Source organism: Bison bison, unplaced genomic scaffold (assembly GCF_000754665.1).
Source record: "Bison bison bison isolate TAMUID 2011002044 unplaced genomic scaffold, Bison_UMD1.0 scf7180017864263, whole genome shotgun sequence".
NCBI lineage: Eukaryota > Metazoa > Chordata > Mammalia > Artiodactyla > Bovidae > Bison > Bison bison.
In genome coordinates, this window is record NW_011494835.1 from 1,540,051 (window position 1) to 1,559,910 (window position 19,860).

The following is a 19,860-nucleotide window of genomic DNA, read 5'->3' on the forward strand; positions in this document are numbered from 1 at the left end:
ATTTCCAGTTTTTTAAGGAATCTCCACACTGTTCTCCATAGTGGCTGTACTAGTTTGCATTCCCACCAACAGTGTAAAAGGGTTCCCTTTTCTCCACACCCTCTCCAGCATTTATTATTTGTAGACTTTTGGATCGCAGCCATTCTGACTGGTGTGAAATGGTACCTCATAGTGGTCTTGATTTGCATTTCTCTGATAATGAGTGATGTTGAGCATCTTTTCATGTGTTTGTTAGCCATCTGTATGTCTTCTTTGGAGAAATGTCTATTTAGTTCTTTGGCCCGTTTTTTGATTGGGTCATTTATTTTTCTGGAGTTGAGCTGTAGGAGTTGCTTGTATATTTTTGAGATTAGTTGTTTGTCAGTTGCTTCATTTGCTATTATTTTCTCCCATTCTGAAGGCTGTCTTTTCACCTTGCTGATAGTTTCCTTTGATGTGCAGAAGCTTTTAAGGTTAATTAGGTCCCATTTGTTTATTTTTGCTTTTATTTCCGATATTCTGGGAGGTGGGTCATAGAGGATCCTGCTGTGATGTATGTCGGAGAGTGTTTTGCCTATGTTCTCCTCTAGGAGTTTTATAGTTTCTGGTCTTATGTTTAGATCTTTAATCCATTTTGAGTTTATTTTTGTGTATGGTGTTAGAAAGTGTTCTAGTTTCATTCTTTTACAAGTGGTTGATCAGTTTTCCCAGCACCATTTGTTAAAGAGATTGTCTTTAATCCATTGTATATTCTTGCCTCCTCTTCTCCAAATGAGTTGCTTTTACGCCTTTTTGTAGGTTCTCTATTCTGTTCTATTGATCTATATGATATCTCTCCAATTACTGTGGCTACACAGGAAGTCAACATTGAGTAGAACGATTCTCTCTACCATTCTTTTCCAAATTCTTTTTTCACATAAAACTTAGAATAAACTTGTCTATATCTACTAAAAATCTTGGGATTTTGATAAAAGTTATGCTAAACATATAGGTAAATTTGAGGAGAATCTGATTAAATTATTTAAAGTGTTCTTCACGCGAAACTTTAACAGGTATTGGTTGCTGTTGTTCTTGTTTAGTTGCTAACTCATGTCTGACTCTTTTGCGACCCCATGGACTGTAGCCCGCCAGGCTCCTCTGTCCATGGGATTCTGCAGGCAAGCATATTGGAGTGGGTTGTCATTTCCTTCTCCAAAAGATCTTCCTGACCCAGGGATCAAACCCATGTCTCCTGAAGTGGCAGAAGGATTCTCTACCACTGAGCCACCAGGGAAGCCCTTGAACAGGTATAGCATTTTTAAAAGGTTTAAATTAAAAAGGCTTAAATAAATATAAATGAATGTGTTATTACTATACAAGTACTGTGGACTTGTTAACAACTTGGGTTTGAACTGCGCAGGTATGCTTACATGTGGATTCTTTTCATGGTAAGTACTGTGGTTCTAACTTAATCTGTAGTTGGTTGAATGTGTGGATGCAGAACTGCAGGTATGAGAGGACCCCTTGGATTCCCAAGGCGGACTGTGAGCTATACGGGGATTCTCAACAGCAAGAAGAACTGGCACCCAAACCCCTGCATTTTTTAAAGGTCAACTGTGTAATAAGAGTGTGTATTTTACATGGTTCTCTTTTTCTTATTTAAACTTTTGACATTTCACACAAAGAAACTTTAACCTTTTAAAATCCCACATGAAGAAAATAACACTGAAAAAATAGATAGCTTTCCACTAGTTCTCTACCTCTTTATGTCATCTTCATTTCAAATAAAGATTACAACACGATGTATTAATTCATTTTAATTAAAATATTCACCTCATGGTTACTCATTCAAATTTATATAAAAATATTCCTACTACCAGCCCTACCTCTTTTGATTACAAAGTACAGTTAACTAGTAGTTTATAAAAGACCAACGTTTTTATATGAGTGTTTAATGCTATAATTGGAAGAATTTGCCAAGTAAAAATTTACACATCTCTGTCAGTTTCAGTTCTTTCTGCTATTACATTAGCTGACTTCTCTCACTTTCTACTAGAAAAAGAGATGAATTTAACACATGGTTTGCTTTACATCATTCATATATACAATATATAATAATATAATACATATGTGATATACCTCTCTGTCTCAGACTCTGCACCTATTTGTATTCGTGTTTGGCACTAAACCAAGAGCACCACTAAGCAAATAGCAAACTTGTTCTTGGCAACTTTGTTATATTTTAAACCGTTTAATATAAATCCCCCCTCTCTCTCTCTCTCTCTCTCTCTCTCTCTATATATATATATATATATACACACTATGCTTTAGAGGCTTTTAGCTTTGGATTAAAATGCAGTTCAAATACAAGATTGTATTACTTTTGGTAAAGCACCAAAATGCTTGAGAACCTCACTCTTGAAAGAGAAAACAGTTATAAATTTGTAGCATTCTGAGTCAAATATGGTCAAGTTTTGAGTTTCACAGCTAAGTATAACTTAGAGAAATGAAAAACATTTATGTTAGAGAATTTTTTTCCCATAAAAGTCGGAAGAAAAAAAAAAGCCTTTGATCTCATTCTCTTGGTGCACTTTTAGTATGTTAAATGCCAAAAAGTTCAAAATGTAACTGCCTTATAATATAAAGTTACTCAGTATAAACAAAAAAGTGTTAAGGAGACTATATCTTTACACTGTCTCACTGGAGAATAATTTTTAAAAGTAGGAAAACAGTGTGCTAATTTTGAATCTCACCTTAAGAATCTAAGACCAGCATTTCAAGAAAAAAAATTTCCTGAAAGAGACAGTTACTTTTATTTATATTATCAAGATATTTCTACTTCCACTTATATTTGCTAGCATATTTCACTTAAAGTAGAAGTTTTCATGGTTACCAAATGGTTCAACGGTATGCACAAAGGCTTATATCTGATGGACTTTGTGCTTAGAGGCAAAAAATAAATTTTTGGGTTGTTAAGAAAAAAAAAAACCCAGAAAACTTTGATCTTGCTCATCTTACTTTGGAATCAAAGCAGCCCATGTGCTCACTGTACCAGCTACCTGGGGTATAACTTCCCACCTGTGGTCCCTAAAGAATAAGAAGCAGCACGTGGTGATACTTCCGAGAAATGAAAACTCTAGGGCCTGGCCTCAGACTCTGGGGTAGGGCCCAGCATTCTGTTATAACATGCCATACAAATGATTCTGATGGATGTCCTAGTTTGAAAAGCAATGGTTTAGAACAATATAGCATTCTTACATTCTGACTAAAGATGCTAAAACAAACTTTTATGTTTCATTTTCCCCAAAGGAGGATGATGTTTGTATTACAGATGAGACAGTTCTTCATTATGGTGAACTTTTAGCATCCCTGACCTTCCGGCACCAAGAGCAATAAATAATGCTGTTTACCATACCCCTTAAGAGTTTGGTAAGAACCTTAAGAATCACTGATAGAGGAAAAGGCTCTATTTGGGCCCTTCCATTCTCCATCTTGGCTACAACTCTATCCAAAGACCTTGACCACATCCTTCCCTTCCCAGTCACTTCTGCTGGAAAAAGAAAGAGTGATCCCTTTGGCTTCTAGAAGCATATAACACAAGGGTCAGGGAAAAGCAGAGACTTTGCATTGAGGCCCACTTTTACTAGCTTTATCATGTATCACCATCTTATTTTACATTTTTTCCTAATGTTAAGATCAATTATTCTTTTACACCCCAAATACTCTCTGGAAAACAATTGGGGAAATAAAAATTGGTATTTACATAAATGATCCTCATCAGAATAAGCTTTCCAATTTAAAAACCTTAGTCATCTACTGTAAACAGAAGTTGATAAAAAAGTATGCCTTACCACTAATTGAATAATCTGCCACTAGGACTGAAAAATTATACATTCCCTTAGAACCATAAATTTAATCAGTGAGTTACATAGCAGGAACTAGAATACACAAGTTTGTAATTCTTGTTCTAAGAATTCATAAATATCTGTCCCAAGCAAATGAAATCTATAACATTATTATATTATATATATTATATAATACAATACCTCTAGATAGATGAGATCTTACTATCTCCTTCTAGTAAAACTCTAACATCAATTTTTTGGTCTTTTTTCTCAACTGATAAGTATATACTCTAAACTGGGTGGCAGGGGGTAAATGAGTGGAGACGTTTAAGGTTTTAGATGTCACCCTCATATCCGTCTCCCTAGGAGTTAGTGCTCTCATGCAGCTCAAAAGCAAAACCAAGGCCACATGAATACCTAAGTGGACCATATTTCTAAGATAGTAGAACTCTGAATATAAGAAAAAAAAAGGGATTATAAACGGAACAATACCTAAGTAACTATCTTCTTCTATTGCTTTTATTTCCTATAAGGTCATGCTTCTGACTCCTCCCTTCTATATGACTGATATGGTTATTAGGGACTAGGAGCCACTCCTAATACAGGAACCATCCACCTAAAACTATCAGAGAACAGAAAGGATGCAGGGAAATCTCGATGGAGTAAGTGTCTTAAAGCAGCTCTATTCTAGGTCTTCAGGCAAAAGACTATATCTGTTCTCCCTTTCATACTCAGAGGGAAAAAATTCCAAAGGCAAGCACTGAGTCTTGGAGTGTACTTTTATTGTTTTGACAAAACAAAACTGGAGTTTTGTCTCTGGACTTAACAAAAGTAGTCTTCAGGTTCACAGAATGATACTAGTTCATTAAAGTAGGAAATCACAGGTATTTGAGGACAAACAGGAATAGGGACTATGCTATTGCCCGGGTCTTCTCAGTGCAGACTGTTGGTTGAAGATTTTCTATCAGGGGACAATGATTAATACTGACTCAAACATTTCACTTTTCACAATTCATCTTCTGTAGAACCATGTGATCACAACTACCTGCATGAGAACTGTGACCATACACACTCAATTCAAAAGTGAAAATAACCGCAAACAAACTGGAACTCAACTTAGCAGGTATATTTTTCACATAGATATGGGTAAAATAATTCTGAAATTACTGTCTAAACACTGAGGGACTGAACAAATGAGCAAAAACACAGGTGATATTGGGTGCTATAATTTTTACTGTTGTGAAAGGTAGATACAGATACTGAATTCAGAAAAACTAGGAAGAATCTTATGGTACTGAATTGGGATTAGAAGTATCAGTATAAAATCATGATTTTCAATATATATAGATTATAGACATATAATCTATGATATATATATATAGCAGTAGATGCTGATGTGTATGATTATGATGTGTGTGTGTACATAGATGTGTAGACACATACATCTATTTCCTAAGGGATCAATCTATATCTCTCTGCTGTGTGTGTGCTAAGTGGTTTCAGTAGTGTCTGACTCTGCGACTTTATGGACTGCAGCCTGCCAGTCTCATCTGTCCATAGGATTCTCCAGGCAAGAATACTGGAGTAGGTTGCTGTGGCCTCCTCCAGGGGATCTTCCCGACTCAGGGATCGAGCCTGTGTCTGTTACGTCTAACCTGCATTGGCAGGTGGGTTCTTTACCACTAGCACCACCTGCGAAGCCCACAGCTCTCTGCCAAGAGAACCTAGAAGCAACACTGCTAACAATGAGCATACCTAGTGCCCAAATCTTAGTTTCTAAATATCATTCTCTACTAAAAGGAACCTGGGTTCCTTGGAGAAACAGTTGATTCTAGGGCTGGGGCAGGGAAATGACAAAATGAGCCTGTAATATTTTGTTATACCCAAAATTAAGGACATCGTCATAGAACAATTGGGGCATTTCCAAAGGATTAGGAGCTAACCTGAAGGCAGCTACAACAACTTGAGCACTGAAACTTAACTTAAAAATTTTATGAGTAGAAAGGAAGAAAGAAAAAAAGGAAAGATAGAAGAAAGGAGAAAGAAGACTTCCTCACAGTGCAGTGACAACTAATAAATATAGAAATATGATGGAGTTGAAAAATCACTATTTTGCAACTATCACAGGCAAGAAGCATCAAATGAATATAAACTAGTAAGTGAAAGATTGAAAAGAAACAAGTTATTATGTAGTCTTATATCTCCCTACAAACTACCTAAGTCAGTATAGCAAAATAGTAATATGACAGAGACCCCTGGCAGACCCCAGCTTAACCAAATGATTAAAGTTAACATAACTGGGCCCAAACAGATATAATATGCCTTCTGATAATGAAGCACTGAGAAGGACGCAACATCATTTTTGTAGCATTCCCACCAAAAATGTGTAAAGTGAATCTGATTATGAGGAAACATTAAACAAATCCAAATTGAGAGACAGTCTACCAAAAACTTGGCCAGAACCCTTCAAAAAAGTTCATGTTATGAAAGACAAAAAACATCTGAGGTCTGAGAAACTATTCGACATTAAAGGAAACTAAAGAGACATGATAACTAAATGTACTAGAATCTTCTGAACTCTACATTAGATAAAAGTATGTACTAAAGTAAATATCCTGTTTTGATCATTGTACTACAGCTATATAAGAAAATGGTCTTGTTCTCAAAGGTAAGTACAGAGAAGTGAAGTCATGATGTCTGCAACGTACTCCCCAACAGTCCGTTTAAAAACACACACTAATAATAGTAACAACAACAATAAAAATAATAATGTAAATTAAATATCCAGTTCTCTTTTCTTAAAACTAAATAATCCCAACTATTTTAGCCTTTTAAATCTCAATGAGATAAAAAAGTTGCCTGGAAGTTTGAAAAAAAGAAAAGGATCTGCATGATTACCACAATTCTGGGAACCTCTACAGGTCCAGGACTTTAGTTGGCTTAATTTTCATCAGGACCAGAAATTAAATAGTAAAGACAGGCCCCCAGACATATCTTTTGGATGTAACTCCATTCTAGGTGTCACAGCGCCTTTGTCATCTGGATTGACACAAGTTTTGTCCTGACTCAGAAGTCCCCAAACTCCCCAGTCAAAAACTTCCTCCTCTCCAGGAACGTCTGGGGCCAAGCAAAAAACTCACTCTCACGTGGATGGAAAGTGGTGTTGGAGGCAGAACACTCCTCTGCAGACCCCAAAGCTGTTCATTTTTCTCAGTAAATATTTACTGAACACCAAGGGGGAAAAAACGGAGAAGGGAATAGCAACCCACTCCATTATTCTTGCCTGGAGAATTCCCTGGACAGAGGAGCCTGGCAGGCTATAGTCCATGGAGTCACAAAGAGTTGGACATGACTGAGTGTCTAACACACTCAGACAAGGGGGGATAAAAAAGGATCTACAGTTTCAATCCAGTTCAATTTTTTTAAAAAAAGTATTGAGGACCTATTCACAGAAGTCCTATATTTAAAGAGTTCACAGTTTATTGGAGAAGGAAAATATGTATGTAAACGTAGTATAAGAGAAGTATTCTGTAAGTATCAAAAATGAAGTATGAGAAATACTAAAGGAATATTGAAAGGAAGTGATTAATTCTGATTACTGTATTAGTACTTTTTAACAGTTATTACTTATAGTTTGGCACTGTACTTTTTTTATATTAGTTCACTGAATATACCAACAGTCTCATAAGGTAAGTAGTATTATTATCACTATTTACAGATAAGGCCATTGAGGTACAGAGAACTGTCTGTTGAGAATACAGAGAATTCAGACATTCTCAGAAAGGGATCGGGCCATAGGTTATCTAGCTAGCTATTAGGCCAGGTTTCAAACCCAGGCAATCTGATTCCATAACTGATGAAGAAGCTTTGTTAATTCTTAAAAGATGAATATAATTTCAAGAAATGGGAAATAGAGGAATATTTAAGGCTGCAAGAAAAATAAAGGTGAAGGCATGGAGAGAGAAAATACAGATCTTAGAAGGAAAATAGCAAGAAACTTAGGCACTGGTACATAAGATAGAGGGGGAGAAACGGGTGAGCAGAGTGAATGAGATTAGATAGGTTTATGAACTATGTTAGACTCTTTTATGAGAATCAATACAGTCTCTGATAGTAAAGAAGCTGATTCTCATGCACCATAATCTTGATGTAAATAGAGTTGATTTCTGACACATTAAAATGAACCAAGTACCAATAATATCTTAGTAGAATTTAATTTCTCCTAAAAGATAGTACCAGAGCACAAATCATGAGAACACATTCATAGTGACATCTGCACCACGATGTACAATAATTTCATTTCACAAAGATCCTATTAACTGTGCAATATTGAAATCACCAGAACTCAAAACAGAACCTTGAAAAATACCACAACTCTACCTTAGTTAAACAAGACTACAAACCTTTTACAGTAAATGAAATGTGAGTATACCATGAGATCCACTGTTATAGCTCCATCTTTGTCATAATATTTATTAAAACAAAGTGATCCAATTAAAGGAATAAAATGAGTAATATATTCCATGAGCTCCATTAGATATGCACTTCTAACCAGTAAAACAACCAGACATGAATGCTTAATGTCAAATTTCTGAGTTGTTAGCAGATATAATTGAGTGTTCATATTAATAAGTGAAAATACCATTTTGCCTTCATAGTAAATTAATTATAGTTAAAGAAAAACATGCCACACTTAAAAGGCTGTTTTCATTTTAATGTAAGTATTAATAAAAATTTGACTTTTATTTAGTAAACTATAGGTTTAACCCATTCAAAATCTATAACTGAAGAGTATAGAAAACTTAATTGCATGTATAATAAAAACATCTAAGCTTTGTAAAATGCCAAAAAAATCGAAATTAAAACATTAACAAATTCACTAGTGACTATTTTTCATATAGTTAATAAAAACAAAAAATGAATTTCATTTTTATAAAATATCTTTGCAGCAGCATTCTTAACTATCCAATATAATCTTCTTCCATTTTGGAAGAATTCTAAAATGTTTCCTTGATTAACAGAAGTGATTAGTGAGATACAGGAATGTCAGGATGTATCATAGAAGAGAAGAACATGAAAAAGGAAGGCAAATGATTTTAAAGAGTGCTTTAAAAATCAAAACTTATATTTAGATTGCTGCTGCTGCTAAGTCGTTTCAGTCGTGTCCGACTCTGTGTGACCCCATAGATGGCAGCCCATCAGGCTCCCTCATCCCTGGGATTCTCCAGGCAAGAACGCTGGAGTGGGTTGCCATTTCCTTCTCCAATGCATGAAAGTGAAAAGTGAAAGTGAAGTCGCTCAGTCGTGTCCGACTCTGTGCAACCCCATAGACGGCAGCCCACCAGGCTCCTCTGTCCATGGGATTTTCCAGGCAAGAGTACTGGAGTGGGGTGCCATTGCCTTCTCTGATATTTAGATTAGTATAAAACTAAAGAACACATAAACAATTAAAGAAATAGAATGCTGAGCTATGAAAATGTTCCTCCTCTAAAAATGCCTAAAATGGCATTTAAACTTCAACTATTATCCTTTACCTGTTTAATTGGACTTCTGAGAGTAAGGAAAATCCATAGGACCTGATAAAGGGGGAAAGGGACTAAAAAGCAGTATAATGATCTCACTGACACTACAGCTGCCTGGAGGGTATCTACTGATAATAGGGCTCTAGGTTTTAACAGCAAGAGAAAGAAGAGAGGCTAGTCCTTGATCCCTAGCATGGTGGAAAGCTGAAACTAGTATCACTACATGGAAGCAGAAACCTTGAAAAGCTATATTCATTGTGAAAAGATGTTTTTTTTAAAGCTCTATTCAACAACAAAGAAAGGTGAAAAAGTTAATTTTCTGTGTAAGCCTCAGTTCTAGATAGAAAAGGGCGAAGGAATCGCAACCTGAAAAAATAAGTTCCAGTGCATTAAGTGCAATAGTTTAAGATGTCTGGCATACACAAACATAAATTCTAACTATGGGAATTCATTTCTAACCAGGTCTCACAAGATTCCAAAATTTAGGGAACCCCAAAAATGAATTCAGCATCTAAAATTACAAAATTGACAGGGATGTGAGACACCAGGAATGAAGTCAACAGAAACAATGAACAGAAGTATTAGACCTCAATGAATATCAGCTATTAGAAATAATATATGCAGTATACAAAATCACTATGTTTAAACAATTATAAAAAGAGAAAATTGAAACACGACCAAGGAAAATATATCATCAAAATAAACAAACCAAATGTAGTTTTTAGCGATAAAAAATATATTTAACTAAAAAATCTATCAAAATATTTTTTCAAATAATATTTTAAATAATTGGGGGAAATTATTATGAAGTGGTTATTAGATGATGAAGGAATTTTTGTTGATTTTTATTAAGCATGATAATGACATGGTGATTATTTAAGATGTCAATATTGTTTAGATGTGTATTATGGGTGACATATTTCTGGGATAGGTTTCAAAATACTTCAGCAAAGAAAAAACAAAGAACAGATTTGGCAAATGTGGGAAATACTAAACTAAAGCAATGTGTATATGTAAAATTTTTGTAATAAAAATAAAATGAAAACTCAGTGGATAGTATGATCAGAATGTTAGAGATAGCCAAAGAGAGAACTAGAGAACTGGAAGATGGGTCAGAGGAGGGTATCCAGAGTATGAATAAAATTTAAAGAGACAAAACAAAAAACAATTTACCTTCCTTTGGGCTCACTGCTGCAGGAAGTGTATCCCAATCAAGGGTCCAAGTAGGGCAAGGGTGGGGAGAAAACATCACTTCAATGCCTTTTTCCTGGAAAAGGAGATAGGCCCTTTCCAAATTAATGAATTAATATAATCCTGTTATATTCTAGAACACCAAATTCTATTTTCTACACTGGCAAGGTGAAATACAGATTCTAATAAACATCAAGCATTCCTCAAAATATTGTTACATAAGAGATATATGTTGAAATATATATACTCTTTCAAATATCTCTAGCTATTCCATGACTGCAGAATATCACAAGATATTTCAAAGAAGTAGGAACTTGTAATAATCATCAGAAAAATATTTCATACATAGCCACCCAGAGAGAAAAGTAAAATATCTGTGAAGAGATATAATTGAGTTCCATAGGCCATACTAATACATAGTTGAGTCTGATGCACTGCCTGGTGTAACACTGAATAAATGCTTGGTGAATGAATGAACAGGTGGTTTATTCTCTTTCTCTAATTGTTATCACAGTGTATTCTATTTTTTTGTTTGTTTGTTTGCTTGCTTGTTTATGATCTTAAATACAACCCTAATAGATTCTCTTCTTTAGATTCACACTATGGGATCTGAGACTATCACGAAAATTTGTATTTGACCTTGTTCTCTGCTTACTGTTAAAACTCTTTAAACACTTACCCTGACTTCTGCAAACAGAAGTCAGAAACAAGTAAAAGCAGAAGAAATAATGATCAAGATGTTTTTGAAAAGTATTCTTCCCCCCAAAACAAGAAATAAATGTTGAGTTTCTTAACAGTATGGTTACTTTCCTATTAAACTTCCTACTAAAATTATTACCTGAAGTGACATAGAAGTAATAAGCCACCTAGAAATATTAGGTGTCAAAGAGAAAAGTCACCTGAGAATAAAACTTTTATCAAAAACAATCCACATAATCAAAACTAACTCTGCATACATCCATCAAGGTCTGTCATGTATTATTCAAAAGTTGCTACAGCCTAGCAGCTATATTTAAAGGATCAAAAAGTCCCCACTTTAACATGCACCCCAAATATCATCATACTAGTCTCTTACGAGGACCTATAAAATCTCTAGAAAAGGATCCCTTTTGTTTAACCAACTAGTTCCCAACATTTAAAAAAATGATTGTCCCTCTTCCATATACAAAAAAATTCTCAGGTTCCTTCCTCATGTTGAATGTTGTATATTTATTTATTTGATCTACAGACAGTGGCATGGCTTACTCATGGATTTCCAGACCCTCTGTAATAACATTCGGTGTCCACAGCCCACAAGATAGATATCCATGATTCTGGAATTGGTTTTTTTTTTAATCTCCAGGAATATCTTATTCAAAAGAAAAATCCCTGAAAATCAATCATTAACCCCTTTGTAGTCAGTTAGTTTAGGAGATTACTTTCCATCATGAAGACTAGCTGAATTCCAGTCCAAAAGGAAATGGTAAAAAAGATTCTTTTGTTGGGGTATGTATATAGCTACAGGTATAGAGGCCAGAGTACTCACCTGCCTCCAGAAAGATAAACATATCTCTTTGACATCATCACCTCTTTCCTAAAACTCCCTTAGTCCAATCTAGCCACACTGAACTTCTTGATATTCCTCATTTTACCATACTCATTCTTAACTGAGGGTCTTTTATAAAATACAGCTATTTTGAAATATAATTTCTATGCCATAAAATCTGTTCCTTTAAAGAGTACAATGGTTTTTAAAATATTCACGGTTGTGTAACCATCACCACTATCTACCTTGAGAACATTTTCATCATCTCAAAAAAAGACATCCCATATCCATTAGCAGATATTCTCTGTTCTCTGCCCATAGCTCCCTGGCCTGGGCAACTACTGATCCATTTTCTGTCTCTGTAAATTTGTTCAGGGTCTTCTACTAGCTGGACTATATGCCTAGAACATATCCTCCAAATCTTCAAATGTTCATTCTGGTCATCTGATCAATGTCTTCACCTCATCAGTTAAGACTTCTTGACCACCTTATCTAAAATACGATCATGACCTCCATCATCTCCACTCCCCTCATCCCACATTATTTTTATAACACTTATCATTAGCTAATGTGTTACATATTTACTTGTGGTTTTTATTTACCTATCCCCACCAGAATGTAACCTCTATGAGGGCAGTCCAATTTGTTCTTCATATATTCAACATTCAGAACAATGTCTGGTGTTTAGTAAATACATGTACATTTTTTGACTGACTGGATGAATAAATAAATTTAAAACCTCTCAAGAATACGGGAGATTTTGGAGGCAAGACTGTGCCAGAGAAAATAGAAGGAAAAAAGGGTGAGATGTGAGCATTACCAAGAAAATTTTTTGTATTTTACACATCTGCTGCTGCTGCTGCTGCTGCTAAGTCACTTCAGTCATGTCCAATTCTTCGCTACCCCATGGACTGCAGCCTACCAGGCTCCCCCGTCCATGGGATTTTCCAGGCAAGAGTACTGGAGTGGGGTGCCATTGCCTTCTCCGATTTTACACATCCACTTAGGACCAATTTCATGTGTCATCATGCAATTGGCAAAAACACACACACACACACACACACACACTCTGACTATACAGAAATGAAAAACTACAGTATAAATAAATACATTCACAGAATATGTTAATTTGATATAATATTGTCTTTCAAATATATGACAATGAGAAACTTAGCAAAAACAATGCCCTATTAAAAAGGAAAATGTTACTTAGGTGAACTTTAAAAAAGCTGGGAAAGTGATAAAAAGAAAAAACGTATCCAATACACACAATCAAGGTAGAATTAAAAGAAAATTGAAATTTTAGTTTATTTTTAGATTTGAAAACTTTGTTCTTTTAAAATTGCTGATGTGATGTCCCAGTCAACTTTCATACAATCATAAAGATTTAAAATTAAAAATGACTCATATACAAATGTATCAGATCAGATCAAACCATTCAATATCATAGTAATCCAAGTCTATGCCCCAACCAGTAACGCTGAAGAAGCTGAAGTTGAACGGTTCTATGAAGACTACAAGACCTTTTAGAACTAACACCCCAAAAAGATGTCGTATTCATTATAGGAGACTGGAATGCAAAAGTAGGAAGTCAAGAAACACCTGGAGTAACAGGCAAATTTGGCCTTGGAATACGGAATGAAGCAGGGCAAAGACTAATAGAGTTTTGCCAAGAAAATGCACTGGTCATAACAAACACCCTCTTCCAACAACACAAGAGAAGACTCTATACATGGACATCACCAGATGGTCAACACTGAAATCAGATTGATTATATTCTCTGCAGCCAAAGATGGAGAAGCTCTATACAGTCAGCAAAAACAAGACCAGGAGCTGACTGTGGCTCAGACCATGAACTCCTTATTGCCAAATTCAGACTTAAATTGAAGAAAGTAGGGAAAACCACTAGACCATTCAGGTATGACCTAAATCAAATTCCTTATGATTATACAGTGGAAGTGAGAAATAGATTTAAGGGCCTAGATGTGATAGACAGAGTGCCTGATGAACTATGGAATGAGGTTCGTGACATTGTACAGGAGACAGGGATCAAGACCATCCCCATGGAAAAGAAATGCAAAAAAGCAAAATAGCTGTCTGGGGAGGCCTTACAAATAGCTGTGAAAAGAAAAGAAGCGATAAGCAAAGGAGAAAAGGAAAGATATAAACATCTCAATGCAGAGTTCCAAAGAATACAAATGTATACCTCACTCTATAAAAGGAGAAATTGAGACCATTTGGTTAAATGCCTTACTGAAGGTATAATACTAATGTTAGCTTGACTACAAAGCTGGGTAGAACCCAAGTCACCTGGTCTCTAATATAGCCTTCCCAGGGACTATTGCCAAGTCAGTGACTAAGTCTCAGGCACAGAGACTGAGAGTGCAGGCCACTTTTGAGAAACATGGAACTCTGTGACAGAGGATTGAAGCTCGAGGATTCCTCACTACCTTGACCAAACCTTCACAGAATTGCACGGAAGTCTGACTTTCCTGATGCCACCTTCCTTCCTTTCCTGTTTTCATGCACAGTGGTCAAACCTGCACCATCTTTGAAGGCTCATGCACCCTCCTCTGGTGCCCTCCCCCTCCTGCAGCACATCTAACCCTATCTTGGAATTTGCTTCTTGGAGGACCTGAACTAACTCATCCCCTGTAATTTAAAATTTCAGGATTCCTTTATATTTTTAATATTATTACAAAGGGCTAATTTTTATGATTGTTTAACTTTTCTCTGAATATATTTATCTCTTTTATATAAATATTTTAAAGTGGAACAAAGGCAAATGTCTTTCCTAATATCATTTTTTTGCTGGAAAAGCACAGGCAGAAAAATCTGAATTACCAATCTTTTTTCAAGACTCTGTAAAAGTATGAATTCAAATAAAAGCACGGATTATTGGTTTGCTAAAATTTTAGAAATTAGTATTTTAATACAAAGATTACTCTCCTGACAATTAGTTTTACAAACAAAAACAATCAGGAGGTAAACGAAAGATTGCTGAACAATATAACCATCTGATCAAGACACATCAAACTACTATATCTTCTAAAATCAACTCCTGTTTCATTGTTTCATCACTAGGCTAACAAAACTTAGCTGAAGAGATGAGGAGCTGGTGTTACTACTAACATCTTCTTGTGCTTTTCTAAATCAAAGAACTTTTTTAACACTAGAACTCAGATACTTCCTAACCCAAGTAAGAAAAATATACTAATTTTTTTGCCAGTACAACTCAGATGACTAGCTCAAATTAATTCATGAATTCCCTATTCAAATAAATCTTCAAGTAGTCTCAGTTAAAAGCAAGCCATTTTTGTAAATATTTTAAAGTATTTATTTATGTGGCTGCACCAGGTCTTAATTGTAGCATGTGGTATCTAGTTCTCTGACCAGGGGTTGAACCTGGGCCCTCTGCATTAGTAATGCAGTCTTAGCCACTGGACCACCAGAGAAGTTCCTTTGCAAATTGTTTTGAACGATAGTGAAAAGAAAGCCTATTGGTGAAAACATATACACTTAGTACCATTAGAAACAAATTATGCTACAAACAGAGAAAAATAAATGATATGCATTCTTATTCTATATAAGGTAATAAAATCAAGGAATAAATTAAAAACAGAATTCAAAAATCTTAAATTTAGACAAAACTTTGGCAAATAAATTGAGATAATCATTCTCATATCTTTAATTCAAATCATCACCTCAAAATTAAAAAAAACAAGACTAGTTCCTTGCAACAGAAAAACATCAGGTTAAAACAGTAAACTTGACCATATGAGATACGACTTTGGTGTATCAAATGTAAAACAAAATGTTTTGAGAAAAATACTCTTAAAAATATATATTCTGACTTATCTCCAAAGACACATAATAGTAAACATCTTCAATTTACTGTATTTCACTTAAATGAAAAGACTAGTGGAGAGTGTGATTGGTTAAGAGTGATGTAAATAAAATTTATAACAAAAATGTCAATAGATAATTACAAGTTGGGGTAGTATACTAAGCAACTTTTATCACATGGAATCTTTCAAACAAAATTTTAATAAAAACAACTGAATTACCATTAATTTAGTCATAGTGGGTCTTGGTCCTCCAATAAACGAAGGATCATTTTGCTCCTCTGCACTTGGGGCCTCATCCAAGTTTGGGGGCTGTTGACTTGAGGTGGTCTGTAATTCTGGTAAACTGATAAATTGGATCCCACACTGAGAAGCTGCTGTTTGCACTCTTGGCACTTCCTGAATCCTCTGGTACCAGGCAGCCAGCAGTGGAAATTCTACCAGCTTTCCAGAAAGTTTCCTGCAGATAATTACCTAGGCAGAAAAAGAACAAAACATATTATTATACATAATTTTTGTTTGTTATAAGAGCTGATTGAAGTAACCTTACATACCATAAAATTCACACATTTTAAGTGTACAGTTCACAGAATGAGTTTCAGTAAATTTAAGCAGTTGTGCAACTATGATAACTTCCTACTGGAATGCTCAATGTCACAGAGGAAAGTTCCCTTGTGACTGCTGGCAACCAGTCTCTGCTCCCCAGTCAGTTGCAGGCAATCACTGATCTGCTTCTCATGTGTATAATTCTGTCTTTTCTAGAACTGCATGAAAATGGGATCACAAAATGTGGTTTGTTTCATTTAGCAGTATGATTCTGAGATTCATCCACATAGTTGCATTTATCAGCAGTTTGTTGCTTTTTATGAGGATGCAGCATTTAAAGAAAGACTTTTCAAATTAAAAACATTGGAAACCATTACCCCTGATGTAAATTAACGTTTATTTTGCCTTGGTCAGATGCTTTCTCCCTAGCACCACCACCAAACTTCAATTTCTTTAAAAATTAGAATGTTCTTCTTCTTTGTAAGACACTGAATGCTGTTTCCATAGAAAGTTATAATGTTACAAACAGATTATGACTTATAATTATGAACAGAAAAAGTGAAAAGGACAAATCACAGAAAATCTCTACAGATATATCTAGTTATCAGTTCAGTTCAGTCGCTCAGTTGTGTCCGACTCTTTGAGACCCCATGAACTGCAGCACGCCAGGCCTCCATGTCCATCACCAACTCCCGGAGGTCACCCAGACTCACGTCCACTGAGTCAGTGATGCCATCCAGCCATCTCATCCTCTGTCGTACCCTTCTCCTCCTGCCCCCGATCCCTCCCAGCATCAGAGTCTTTTCCAATGAGTCAACTCTTCACATGAGGCCAAAGTACAGGAATTTCAGCTTTAGCATCAGTCCTTCCAAAGAACACCCAGGACTGATATCCTTTAGAATGGACTGGTTGGATCTCCTTGCAGTCCAAGAGACTCTCAACAGTCTTCTCCAAAACCACAGTTCAAAAACATCAATTCCTTGGCACTCAGCTTTCTTCACAGTCCAACTCTCACATCTATACATGACCACTGGAAAAACCATAGCCTTGACTAGATGGACCTTTGTTGGCACAGTAATGCCTCTGCTTCTCAATATGCTATCTAGGTTGGTCATAACTTTCCTTCCAAGGAGTAAGCATCTTTTAATTTCCTGGCTGCAATCACCATCTGCAGTGATTTTGCAGCCCCCCAAAAAATAAAGTCTGACACTGTTTCCACTGTTTCCCCATCTATTTCCCATGAAGTGATGGGACCAGATGCCATGATCTCTATTTCCTGAATGTTGAGCTTTAAGCCAACTTTTTCACTCTCCTCTTTCACCTTCATCAAGAGGCTTTTTAGTTCCTCTTCACTTTCTGCCATAAGGGTGGTGTCATCTGCATATCTGAGGTTATTGATATTTCTCCCGGCAATCTTGATTCCAGCTTGTGCTTCTTCCAGCACAGCGTTTCTCATGATATACTCTGCATAGAAGTTAAATAAGCAGGTTGACAATATACAGCCTTGGCATACTCCTTTTCCTATTTGGAACCAGTCTGTTGTTCCACATCCAGTTCTAACTGTTGCTTCCTGACATGCATATAGGTTTCTCAAGAGGCAGGTCAGGGGGTCTGGTATTCCCATCTCTTTCAGAATTTTCCACAGTTTGTTGTGATCCACACAGTCAAAGGCTTTGGCATAGTCAATAAAGCAAAAGTTGATGTTTTTCTGGAACTCTTGCTTTTTCGATGATCCAGCGTATGTTGGGAATTTGATCTCTGGTTCCTCTCCTTTTCTAAAACCAGCTTATACATCTGGAAGTTCATGGTTCATGTATTGCTGAAGCCTGGCTTGGAGAATTTTGAGCATTACTTTACTAGCGTGTGAGATGAGTGCAATTGGGCGGTAGTTTGAGCATTCTTTGGCATTGCCTTTCTTTGGGATTGGAATGAAAACTGACCTTTTCCAGTCCTGTGGCCACTGCTGAGTTTTCCAAATTTGCTGGCATATTGAGTGCAGCACTTTCACAGAATCACCTTTCAGGATTTGAAATAGCTTAACTAGAATTCCTTCACCTCCACTAGCTTTGTTCATAGTGATGCTTTCTAAGGCCCACTTGACTTCACATTCCAGGATGTCTGGCTCTAGGTGAGTGATCACACCATTGTGATTATCTTGGTTGTGAAGCTCTTTTTTGTACAGTTCTTCTGTGTATTCTTGCCACCTCTTCTTCAAAATGCTGCTTATGGCCCATTAAGAGATTTTGCTAACAAGTATGAAAGGGGAAATTAACAATAACACAATAATAGTGGGAGACTTTAATACCCCACTCACATCTATGGATAGATCAACTAAACAGAAAATTAACAAGAAAACACAAACTTTAAACGATACAATAGACCAGTTAGACCTAATTGATATCTATAGGACATTTCACCCGAAAACAATGAATTTCACCTTTTTCTCAAGCGCACACGGAACCTTCTCCAGGATAGATCACATCCTGGGCCATAAATCTAGCCTTGGTCAATTCAAAAACTGAAATCATTCCAAGCATCTTTTCTGACCACAGTGCAATAAGATTAGATCTCAATTACAGGAGCAAAACTATTAAAAATTCCAGCATATGGAGGCTGAACAACACGCTGCTGAATAACCAACAAATCACAGAAGAAATCAAAAAAGAAATCAAAATATGCATAGAAATGAATGAAAATGAAAACACAACAACCCCAAACCTGTGGGATACTGTAAAAGCAGTCCTAAGGGGAAAGTTCATAGCAATACAGGCATACCTCAAGACACAAGAAAAAGACAAATAAATAACCTAACTCTACACCTAAAGCAACTAGAAAAGGAAGAAATGAAGAACCCCCTGGTTAGTAGAAGGAAAGAAATCTTAAAAATTAGAGCAGAAATAAATGCAAAAGAAACAAAAGAGACCATAGCAAAAATCAACAAAGCCAAAAGCTGGTTCTTTGAAAGGATAAATAAAATTGACAAACCATTAGCCAGACTCATCAAGAAACAAAGGGAGAAAAATCAAATCAATAAAATTAGAAATGAAAATGGAGAGATCACAACAGACAACACACAAATACAAAGGATCATAAGAGACTACTATCAGCAATTATATGCCAATAAAATGGACAACGTGGAAGAAATGGACAAATTCTTAGAAAAGTACAACTTTTCCAAACCAGAACCAGGAAGAAATAGAAAATCTTAACAGACCCATCACAAGCATGGAAATTGAAACTGTAATCAGAAATCTTCCAGCAAACAAAAGCCCAGGTCCAGACGGCTTCACAACTGAATTCTACCAAAAATTTAGAGAAGAGCTAACACCTATCCTACTCAAACTCTTCCAGAAAATTGCAGAGGAAGGGAAACTTCCAAACTCATTCTATGAGGCCACCATCATCCTAATACCAAAACCTGACAAAGA

The 19,860-nt window shown here is 35.9% G+C and overlaps 1 protein-coding gene across 2 annotated transcripts in view; it reads right to left on the reverse strand.

The window, feature by feature from the left end:
* The window catches only part of GSTCD (glutathione S-transferase, C-terminal domain containing), a 151,496-nt gene that overhangs the window by 109,169 nt on the left and 22,467 nt on the right, over positions 1-19,860 (reverse strand). For both annotated transcript variants that reach the window (XM_010848252.1, XM_010848253.1), the window contains exons 4-5: positions 16,109-16,360; positions 10,499-10,592 (exon numbers count right to left, since the gene is read on the reverse strand). In XM_010848252.1, coding sequence (XP_010846554.1) covers positions 10,499-10,592; positions 16,109-16,360 — 346 coding nt within the window. The remainder of the gene's footprint in view (positions 1-10,498; positions 10,593-16,108; positions 16,361-19,860) is intronic.